The sequence below is a fragment of the Salvelinus sp. IW2-2015 genome, linkage group LG12, assembly GCF_002910315.2.
Source record: "Salvelinus sp. IW2-2015 linkage group LG12, ASM291031v2, whole genome shotgun sequence".
Classification (NCBI taxonomy): domain Eukaryota; kingdom Metazoa; phylum Chordata; class Actinopteri; order Salmoniformes; family Salmonidae; genus Salvelinus; species Salvelinus sp. IW2-2015.
This window is the reverse complement of record NC_036852.1, coordinates 9,218,062-9,229,940: the sequence shown is the minus strand read 5'-3', so window position 1 is coordinate 9,229,940 and position 11,879 is coordinate 9,218,062. Positions and strand designations below refer to the sequence as shown.

The 11,879-nt window shown below is 43.1% G+C and overlaps 1 protein-coding gene across 1 annotated transcript in view; it reads right to left on the bottom strand.

The window, feature by feature from the left end:
* Positions 1 to 8,652: 8,652 nt before the first annotated feature.
* Positions 8,653 to 11,879, bottom strand: part of LOC111971104 (intersectin-1-like) — a 36,752-nt gene continuing 33,525 nt past the window's right edge. The window contains 6 exon segments of the mRNA XM_070445880.1: positions 8,653 to 8,900; positions 9,133 to 9,270; positions 9,273 to 9,305; positions 10,106 to 10,189; positions 10,762 to 10,844; positions 10,947 to 11,068. Of these exon segments, the coding sequence (XP_070301981.1) occupies positions 8,752 to 8,900; positions 9,133 to 9,270; positions 9,273 to 9,305; positions 10,106 to 10,189; positions 10,762 to 10,844; positions 10,947 to 11,068 (609 nt within the window). The 3' untranslated portion in view covers positions 8,653 to 8,751.

Here is an 11,879-nt window from a genome sequence, read left to right as displayed (position 1 = left end):
AGACTATTTTCTCTCATTAATATTCAACATGTGGGAGGAGAAGCAATTCCGAACATGCCTTGTCCCGCCCCTAGAGGCCGATACCCTTCCCCTTATGCTTAAATTATGATTACAAATTATTATTAGGAATAAAAATACATTTCTATTACATAAAATGTATACACACTTAAAAGTGTATGTAATGGACTAGGCCTACAAATGACAAAAACATGAATAATTGAAAAATTATACTTAATAATTGACATAATGCGTTTTATATTTCTGATGCATTGACTACTTTTTAAACAAAGAAGTGAAGGAGACTACCCATACTAAAACATATTTAAAAAAAAATTAAAGATGGTTATTGGTAGGTTTAAAAGACAAGAGTGAAGATAATTTTGAAAAGAGAAAGAAAAGACACACTGTACACTGTGAAATCTATGCTCCTAAATGAAGATGTACATTCTGGATATAAAGTGCATCACAGATTATCAAAGGATAGTAGAACGTGTGCCGAGACTGACCTGACTCTTTAAATGTAATTTAAACTACAACCAAATCTTACCAAAATGAACAAAGGACGGATACTTATGAACACACAATTGACTCACCAGGGAACTTAAAATCGGGGAACTCGGTGAGGTCACCACCACCATACAACCGCTGTAGTTTGGCCATCTCCTCCGACAGTGCTTTCTCATACTTATCCACCAAGCCCCCAGAGGCTCTGATATCAAAAGAAATGTTATTTGTCACATGCGCCGAATACAACAGGTGTAGACCTTACAGTGAAATGCTTACTTACAAGCCCTTAACCAACAATGCAGTTTTAAGAAAATACCAACAAAAAAAGTAAGAGATAAGAATAACAAATAATTAAAGAGCAGCAGTAAATAACAATAGTGGGGCTATATACAGGGGGTACCGGTACAGAGTCAATGTCAATGAGCGGGGGCACCGGTGTCGAGGTAAGTGAGGTAATATGTACATGCAGTTAGAGTTATTGAAGTGACTATGCAAAGATATTAACAGAGAGTAGCAGCAATGTTCCGGGGGGGGTAGGCAATGCAGATAGTCTGGGTAGCCATTTGATTAGTTGTTCAGGAGTCTTATTGTTCGGGGGGTAGAAGCTATTTAGGAGCCTCTTGGACCTAGACTTGGCACTCCGGTACCGCTTGCCGTGCGATAGCAGAGAGGACATCTATGACTACGGTGGCTGGAGTCTTGGCAATTTTTAGGGCCTTCCTCTGACACCGCCTGGTATAGAGGTGCTGGATGGCAGGAAGCTTGACCCCAGTGATGTGCTGGGCCATACGTACTATCTTATGTAGTGCCTTGCGGTCAGAAGCCGAGCAGTTGCCATAACAGGCAGTGATGCAACCCGTCAGGATGCTCTCGATGATGCAGCTGTAAAACCTGTTGAGGATCTGAGGACCCATGCCAAATCATTTCAGTCTCCTGAGGGGGAATAGGTTTTGTCATGCCCTCTTCACGGCTGTCTTGGTGTGCTTGGACCAGGTTAGTTTGTTGGTGATGTGGACGCCAAGGAACTTGAAGCTCTCAACCTGCTCCACTACAGCCCCGTCGATGACAATGGGCGCTTGCTCGGTCCTCTTTTTACTGTAGTCCACAATCATCTCCTCTGTCTTGATCACGTTGAGGGAGAGGTTGTTGTCCTGGCACCACATGGTCAGGTCTCTCCTACCACTGTTGTGTCATCAGCAAACCTAATGAGGGTGTTGGAGTCGTGCCTGGCCGTGGAGTCATGAGTGAACATGGAGTACAGGAGGGGGCTGAGCACGCACCCCTGAAGGGGCCCCGTGTTGAGGATCAGCGTGGTGGATGTGTTGATACCTACCCTTACCACCTGGGGGCGGCCCGACAGGAAGTCCAGGATCCAGTTGCAGAGGGAGGTGTTTAGTCCCAGGGTCCTTAGCTTAGTGATGAGCTTTGAGGGCACTCTGGTGTTGAACGCTGAGCTGTAGTCAATGAATAGCATACTCATGTAGGTGTTCCTTTTGTCCAGGTGGGAAAGGGCAGTGTGGAGTGCAATAGAGATTGCATCATCTATGGATCTGTTTGGGTGGTATGCAAATTGGAGTGGGTCTAGGGTTTCTGGGATAATGGTGTTGATGTGAGCCATGACCAGCCTTTCAAAGCATTTCATGGCTACAGACGTGGGTGCTACGGGTCGGTAGTCATTTAGGCAGGTTACCTTAGTGTTCTTGGGCACAGGGACTATTTTGGTCTGCTTGAAACATGTTGGTATTACAGACAAAGACAGGGAGATGTTGAAAATGTCAGTGAAGACACTTTTTCTGGATTTTTTCTTTCCTATTTTTTTTAAAGGGGTGGATCAGCTTTAATATTGCGGATAAATTGTTGCTTCCATCAATGTAATTGTCTGCATCATTTCCAATCCCCCATATATTTTTGGTAAATATATATAGTGAAGACACTTGCCAGTTGGTCAGCGCATGCTCGCAGTACTCGTCCTGGTAATCCGTCTGGCCCTGCGGCCTTGTGAATGTTGACCTGTTTGAAGGTCTTACTCACATCGGCTGCAGAGAGCGTGATCACACAGTCGTCCGGAACAGCTGATGCTCTCATGCATGTTTCAGTGTTACTTGCCTCGAAGCGAGCATAGAAGTTATTTAGCTCATCTGGTATGCTCGTGTCACTGGGCAGCTCTCGTCTGTGCTTCCCTTTGTAGTCTGTAATAGTTTGCAAACCCTGCCACATCCGACGAGCGTCGGTGCCGGAGTAGTAAGATTTGATCTTAGTCCTGTAATGATGCTTTGCCTGTTTGATGGTTCGTCAGATGGCATAGCCGGATTTCTTATAAGCTTCTGGGTTAGAGTCCCGCTCCTTGAAGCGGCAGCTCTACCCTTTAGCTCAGTGCGAATGTTGCCTGTATTCCATGGCTTCTGGTTGGGGTATGTACGTATGGTCACTGTGGGGACGACGTCCTCGATGCACTTATTGATAAAGCCAGTGACTGATGTGGTGTACTCCTCAATGCCATCGGAAGAATCCCGGAACATATTCCAGTCTGTGCTAGCAAAGCAGTCCTGTAGTTTAGCATCTGCTTCATCTGACTAGTTTTTTATAGACCAAGTCACTGGTGCTTCCTGCTTGTAAGCAGGAATCAGGAGGATAGAATTATTGTCAGATTTGCCAAATGGAGGGTGAGGGAGAGCTTTGTACACGTCTCTGTGTGTCGAGTAAAGGTGGTCTATACATTTTTTCCCTCTGGTTGCTCATTTAACATGCTGATAGAAATGAGGTAAAACTGATTTAAGTTTCCCTGCATTAAAGTCTCCGGCCACTAGGAGCGCCATCTCTGGATGAGCGTTTTCCTGTTTGCTTATGGCCATATACAGCTCATTGAGCACGGTTTTAGTGCCAGCATCGGTCTGTGGTGGTATGTAGACAGCTACGAAAAATACAGTTGAAAACTCTCTAGGTAGATAGTGTGGTCTACAGCTTATCATGAGATACTCTACCTCAGGYKAGCAAAACCTYRMRACTTCYTTAGATATCATGCACCAGCTGTTGTTCACAYATATGCATAGGCCCCYGCCCCGTGTCTTACCAGAGGTTGCTGTTCTGTCCTGCCGATGGAGTGTATAACCCGCCAGCTGTATGTTCTTAATGTCATCGTTCAGCCACGACTTGGTGAAACATAAGATATTACAGTTTTTAATGTCCCGTTGGTAGGATATACGTGCTTTCAGCTCGTCCCATTTATTTTCCAGCGATTGAACATTAGCTAGCAATACGGATCGCAAGGGCAGATTAGCAACTCATCGCCTGATCCTCGCAAGGCACCCTGATCTTTTCCCACTAAATCTCAGTTTCCTTCTCCAGCGAATCATGGGGATCTGGGCCTGGTCGGGTATCTGTAGTAGTATATCCCTCCCGTCCGACTCATTGAAGAAGAACTCTTCATCCAGTTTGAGGTGAGCAATCGCAGTTCTGATGTCCAGAAGCTCCTTTCGGTCATAAGAGACGGTAGCATCAACATTATGTACTAAACAAGTTACGAACAACACAGCAAAAAAAAATAGCATGGTTGGTTAAGAGCCGATAAGACGGCAGCCCAAGCTCAGGCGCCATCGTTCCAAGGCTGGGTAAATCAGGGAGTGTTGGGGTTGGAAGATGGAAAGAAGTGATGAAAACATGGTGAGACATGAGGAATCATAGAGACGTTGTAGACGTTTCCATCTTCTACAAATTGTCACCTTTTGTTGCCTTATAGCCTGGAATTAAAATGGCTGGGAATAGTTTATTATTCCATTGATCTATACATCCTACCCCACAACTTCCAAGTGAAACAAATATTCAGATTTATATTTATTTATATCAACAAGAACAAAAAAGGAAATAGCTTGGTTGGGTAAGTGTCCACCCCCTTGTAATAGCAATCCTAAATTAGCTCAGGTGTAACCAATCACCTTCAAAATCACACACCAAGTTAATTGGCCTCCATCTGTTAAATTGTAGTGATTAACATGATTTCAGGACTCATTCAGCAGTTCATGTGGGTTCCCTCTGCTGGGTAGTGAATTGCAAAGCAAACACTCAACCATGAGCATGAAGGAGCTTTCAAAAGAACTCTGGGACAAAGTAGTGGAAAGGCGCAGATCAAGGGATGGGTATAAACATATTTCAAAGGCCTTTAATATCCTCTGGAGCACAGTCAAGACGATTATTGGAAGGTGGAAGTTGTATGGCAGCACTAAGACCCTGCTTAGATCAGTCCGTCCCCAGTGGTGTAAAGTACTTAAGAATACTTTAAAGTACTATTTAAGTCGTTTTTGGAGTATCTGTACTTTACTATTTATATTTTTGACAACTTTTACTTTTACTTCACTACGTTCCTAAAGAAAATAATGTACTTTTTACTCCATACATTTTCCCTGATACTCGAAAGTACCCGTTAAAAATGGTGCAATTCATCAAAGAACATCCCTGGTCATCCCTACTGCCTCTGATCTGGCGGACTCACTAAACACACATGCTTCATTTGTAAGCGTTGAAGTGTGCCCCTGGCTATCTGTACATTTAAAAAACAAGAAAATGGTGCTGTCGGTTTAAAAAAAAATATTAGGCATTTGAAATCCTTTTACTTTTGATACTTAAGTATACTTTAGCAATGATTTACTTTTGATTCTGAAGTATATTTAAAACCAACAACTTTTATACGCTAGTATTTTTTTTGGTGACTTTCACTTTTACTTGAGTCATTTTCTATTAAGGTATCTTTACTTTTACTCAAGTATGACAATTGGGTACTTTTCCCCCCAATGGCCGTCCCGCCAAACTGGATGACAGAGGAAGTAGGAGACTGATCAGAGGCTACCAAGAGTCCATTAGCAACTTTGAAAGCGCTACACACTTTTATAGCCAAGCCTGGTCAAAGTGTGCATGTGACAACTACAGTGCATTTGGAAAGTATTCAGACCCCTTGACTTTTTCCCCATTATGTTACGTTACAGCCTTATTTCTAAAAGGTTAGCAAAACCTCAAGACTTCCTTAGATATCACGCACCAGCTGTTGGAACATAGTAAATAGGAATTTCAACGTCATAGCCTCAGCCGGTGGTAACTTGTGGAACTTTAACCATTCAGCTTCCAGAATTAGACCCACTCAAAGAGACTACTAGGCTAACAACTGTAGCAAGCTTAGACGTCAAGCCAAAAGGACTTACACTGAAATACGGTGAAATACTTGGTAATAAACAGAGAACATTGCAAACAATTCTATTTGTTTACATTACTACCTTGAATGAGCAATCACAGAATGCCATCTAAACGGAAACAAATGTGAAAACAAATTTAGTTCCACCCTATTACCTCAAAAGAACGAAATGACTAAAATGTCACACATCAAGACATTCTCAGTTTCAATGTGAATATATATGCAAGTCCTACACAAAAACAATACATATTGCTATTTCAACGTCAAACTCCACCAAATCCAGCGAAGTTCTGTTGCCCCAAACATTCCTTGCATAACAAAATTGCACCCTGCTGAAACACCAGCCCCTTCAAATCATCAAGGTTACTGCTTTAACATGAATGATACGTTCAATGTACAAAGCTTTCAGGCACCGACTGAAGTGAACGCTATCCATGAGACCCATATTATGGAAAAGTAATATATGGCGGTAAATTCCAAAACATTTAAGTATATTTTGTATGAAATAAGTACTTACAAGGTTTGTAAATTAAGGCTACAAACCAAACATACATCAAACTCTTTGGTCCAATCAAATTTTATTTTCAACATTTAAGACAATACACTTCCCATACATTGATAACAATACATTGTCATCAACATTCTTCTACGGTAGTTGTTGTAATATATTACTTATACTCCTTTCAAATATTTCAACATATTCACATACTGTACTTTATCAGTTAAGACTTTGCTCATTAAAAAGAATAGAGACCATCACTGGTTTTAGAGTGAACATTAAAAAGGGCACTACTGTGGGGTAACCGGGAAGGAGTGGCGGTACAGGTCGCACGCTATAGGGAAATGACTAGTCATAATCTAAGTCCTCCAACTTGAACAGAGACCCAAGCACAAACCCAAAGCACTCGAGAATAGTAAGTTCATGTTACACACTCACTCCTAGACATACACATAAGGAACACAGGCTCTGCAAAAGCTGTTCTCCTTGACCACTTTCACTAACACGGCAGTGGAATTTCACTAGTATTTGTACATTATCTACATGGACACATAGCTGGTAACAACAACATACATTAAACTAACATTAGACAAACTATGCTAACATTGTCAGACTTAACAGACTGAAGTCAATCGTCTCCGCTTCCTTTGGATATCCTTGTACGTCTCCTTTCGAACGCGGAACCCAAGATAATGGGAGGGTCATAATAAAGAACGAAATAACAGAGAAGACAATATGAAAGATTCAAATGGTCTCATACCTCAGAGTAGATTGCATATTGCAGCAACCTGGAGGCTGATATTTCCCTTTTGTCTGAATTGTCTTTCTTAACGTCAATAAATATGTAATACAGTGTTGTTCAACTGAACACAGTGCCACACAAAACTCAAAAAAAATACTTCCTGTTCTCTTGCAAAGGAAATATATTAATTTGAGACCCAAATTGAATGAACCTGAAATGCCTCCTCTTCACAAACAGTTACAGTTACAGCATTGGCCGAATATGTCCATCAGAACAAAGCCTGACCTCAGTCTCCAAAACAAAACACCTACAAAATGGCTTTCCAACACATAAATATAGCACTCTATATTAAATGGTGCTTTTTTGCCGTACGAAAAAATGTAATTAAAAACAACCAAAATATACATACAAAACGTGAAGATATGAATGCGTTGAAAATAACAGACTTTTTCGGAACAAGTACAAAAACATTCCTGACATCACCGTATGATTCTTCTAACCATCGAAAAACGAATGATTTGTAGTACATTGGTACTCATCATCTTGGCCTACGCTGCAAATGTAACTAGAAATCGGCACTCATTTACACATCATTTAGAAAACAGGAAATCTGCTCTTCAATTCCCCTCAAACCGTACAACAATATGTTTTGGGCTAAGCCAATTTGATAGACAATATATTAGTGTGTACTTTCGTACAGTACTTCTGTAATGCCTCAAATACACCCAAACATTTCGTCTGGCCTTTCATTTGAATTTCCAATCTAAAACACAAACGCTCAATATGTGGAACATATGCAAAGATTACTGATAGCTTCATTTTCAATCTCAGCATACTAACATAACAGTTCTTTAATTGCTCAACACACTTTCCCAAAGTGTTCTCACCAAACCTTTGAGGGTATATCACAAAGTATATCTCTCCTCCTCACATTCACTTATGTACTGTACCTGCTTTTGTACCCTTGTCTCAAACAGACGTACACGGAAAAGAATACATAACTCGAAACCTGGGTCACGTTTGAACGAAAGAAATACAAGCGGAGATGTTCCAGCTAATACAACCAGGGGTATTATTAGACAGGCTTCAGACACGCTTTTGAAATGGTCCGACCTGCAATGACATAATAGCTGTATGTTTATAAACATGAACACAGTGTCAAAGGTTATATGGGAGGTTACCGTATGTTGTCACAGGGATGGCACAACAACAGTGTGGTCACCTGGGTGGTGTTCATTAAGGCCACACAACGGAAGGCGTTTTAAAACGTTTTGCAACGTAAAACGAAAATGAACGTTTAATATTGGACAAGGGAGTCTCGCACGGTTTGTCTGTTTTCCCCCGCTTGTTGACTAATGAACACGCCCCAGGTGTTAATGCCACAGGGTGGGCTCTTTCAGACATACAGTGCATAAGCAATGATCATATGTGTTGTTCAAACATTTCTCTACAGTATATCATGTCTCAAAGGTTCATTGCGTAATAAGATGGCCTTTGAGATTTTAGATTAGCTGTGGAATGCTTCATAATTTTGTTCAACCAAATAATAGTGGAATCATGATATCATATATACACCATAATGATACAAATCATAAAGAGAGAAAAAAACAAAACATAATTAAAACCCTTCTGCAGACATTCATTCACACAGTCACACGTGCGCACGCACACACACACACTGGAGTGTGGGGCTGGGCCGTTGGGGATTGTCACTAGAGCTTGGTGAGTCTTCGGGCAGGGGTAACGGGGTTTGGGGGGGGAGTGTACAGTATATGGGTGTTAGGCTGGGTTAGGCTGAGCAGGGCTGGGTTGAACTGGGATGGGCTAGGGCTCCTCGAAGAGCTGCAGGTCCAGTCGTACGACTATCTCTCCTGTGGGCACCTCGTGGAGCAGCAGCCTCTTGGTGATGGGCCCTTTGGAGCCCTGGTCCTTCTTAATGTCCGCCAGACGGATCTCTGTCCTGCCTAGGAAATCTACACACAAACAGGACAGACAAGTAATGAGGGTTCAATACAAGGTTGTCACACCATATTTTGTGATAGAATATATCGCATGACAGCACACACAATCAAAAAGGCCTCGTCAATAAAAAGCTGTTTGTGTGTGTGTGTATAAGCTTGCGTGTGCACAGTCTCACCGTAGCCTTTTTAAACAGAGTGTTATCCTGGTGTGTGTGTGTGTGTGTGTGTTTGCCCGCAGCCTCACCGTCAGGAGAGAATTGGTCCCTCTCAAACACGGTGACACACAGCACGTCCTGCTCCAGGTCCTTGATGAAGAACTGACAGTTGGAGTTCCACTTGGGGTTGAGCGTGTCCTGCAGGGTCTTGGTGATGTGGCACTGGAACCCATGGTCACCTCGCAGTACGGGTTGCTCTTACCTGAGAAGAGATCACAACTTAGGGTTGCAAAAATTCCGCTCACTTTCCCCAAATCCACTGGTTTGAAAGAAATCCCGGTTGAAGAATTCCAAGTTGGAGGATTCCCTCCATGCTTATTTCCCTCCTGATTCCTAAACCCTCAAACTGGAATTTTACAACCCAATAAGATTGGCACAGTTGTATAGACGTTTAGAATAGACCAATATGGGTATTCCTCCACAAATTAGTATTTAAATCTTCCACATACTTGTGCTCGATTAAGCTGGCCCGGTGAAATGGAACCAATGGAATAGTCCCAAAAGGGCAAACACCACCCATCTGGCATTGCAGGCAGGCTCAAAATACTATTTGAAACCCTGCGTGTACTGTTAACACTATCATTCTTCTCCTGTGTACTGAACAGCAATCGACACATGTATTAAAAGGTGGCGTGTGTCACTCTCTCGTGTCAGAGACACACAGACAATCAAGTGTTGAGATCAACCTCAGGTCTGGGTGTGGCAGGGGGTCATCTACATTTTACATTTTAGTCATTTAGCAGACGCTCTTATCCAGAGCGACTTACAGTAGAGTGCATACATTTTATTACATTTTACATACTAGAGACAAGGATATCCTACCGGCCAAACCCTCCCTAACCCGGACGACGCTATGCCAATTGTGCGTCGCCCCAGGACCTCCCGGTTGCGGCCGGCTGCGACAGAGCCTGGGCGTGACCCAGAACTCTGGTGGCGCAGCTAGCACTGCGATGCAGTGCCCTAGACCACTGCGCCACCCGGGATTCATCTCTAGGGACTTACCGTGAGAGCGGCAGGGCTTCAGCTCGATGCCCTCCACAATGTTTACCATCAGCCGGCCGATGCCCGTGGCCCTCTGTGAGCGAACTGCATCGAGACAGACACAAACGTAATGGTCAGAGGCAGACCTAACGTAATGGTCTGAGACAAACACACAGCAAAGTCAGAGGAGACAAAGCCAGCATGAAAACACTCAGTTGTCATGAGAGATAGTTTGGTAACACTTTACATGAAGTTGGTCTTATACCTGTGTACTAACACTGTACATACAATAAAAACCAAAATCGTTGTTAGCTCGTTCCTGGCTTCTTAGTGAAATTAAGCCGTTTTTGTTAAAAGTGGAATAAGTAGTCACTATTCCTCAAGTATAACACAGAAATCGCTCAACTCCACAATTCCTACACTACTATGTAGCAACATTTTCATAAAATGTTACTAGCATAAATACAAGGTTACAAAGATATAAGGGTTCACTTCAAGTAATAATACAAGGTACTTACATAGGGCTTATATGCAACCCAAAGATGCTCAAAAAGACACTACTATAAAGTGTTACCAACAGTGCTTTTGAGACCATGGTCTGGGAGGGTAGGTGACAAAGCTGTCCCTCCCAGACACAGTGGACCAGAGGAGAGGAGCAGAGAGACAGACTGTTATACCCAGGTAGGCCTTCTCCCTCTTCTTCTTCTCTGTCTCGATGAAGAGCTCCGAAGCTGCCTTGATCTTCTGCACCCAAGCAGTCCTGCATGAGTCATCACAACAAGGTCAAAAGAAAGCCTTGGCTATGTGTGTGTAAGAGAGAGAGAGTGTGTGTGTGACTGCATGCATTCGTCTGTGTGTGTACCTCTCATTGATGCTCTCTGCCCGTATGGTGTAGACCCTGTCGATGTGGGAGATGTGGAAGATGGGCTCGTCTCCCGAGGGATCTGTTGGCAGCTTCACCAACACCTCGTTCAGGAAGATGGGCTGTAGAAAAAGAGAGAGATTAATGGTCAAATAAAACACATGAAAACACAGGAACTGTACTTGTTTACACAAAAATACACACACAGTTGACACAATTTACACACCGTGAACACAGACTCAACTCCCAACTCACTCACTTGCTTTTTCTTTTTAGCAACTCGTGTTCAACTCGTGACAACTGCCTGGGCCGCGCAAGTTCCTGCACAGCGGCAAACTCTAACAAGGCCAAGAGCAACAAGGAGCTGTACGGCTTCCTATTCAACGACTTCCTCTCCTGACTCAGATCATCAAGCCCCTGGCTTCTCGGGCTGCGACAAGGTGTTCAGTGCCAAGTCCCACTGCAGTACCCGCATGTACACAGACCGTAAGTACTCTCCTCTCACCAACCTACACTGTCCGCGTCCCAAATGGCACCCTATAGGGCAGCAATTCTCAACTTGTGGGGCGTGACCCAAATTTGGGTCGTGTGAGGTTTTGAGTGGGTCATGGGTGTCTGATTTGCCGTACAAATCCCCATACAGTAGTATGGCTGTTTTGTGGCATGTTCAAGACCAGGGCTAACATCCCAATTATCTTCCTTCCTGTACATTTGTTCACTTCTCTTCACTGATTCGAAATTAAATTACCTGTATAAGAAATATTGTTGGAAATTCCTCTAGCCCAAACCTGCACCAATCCGTGCTTTTAGATTTATGGGATGTAGTAACGAGTGCGCACTTCAGGAACGAGACGAGATATTTTGCGATGCACCCAGGAGTTCTGAACTTTGTGACCTCTGACCTTGTGGTTGACCTTTAACCGCCCGCTACAG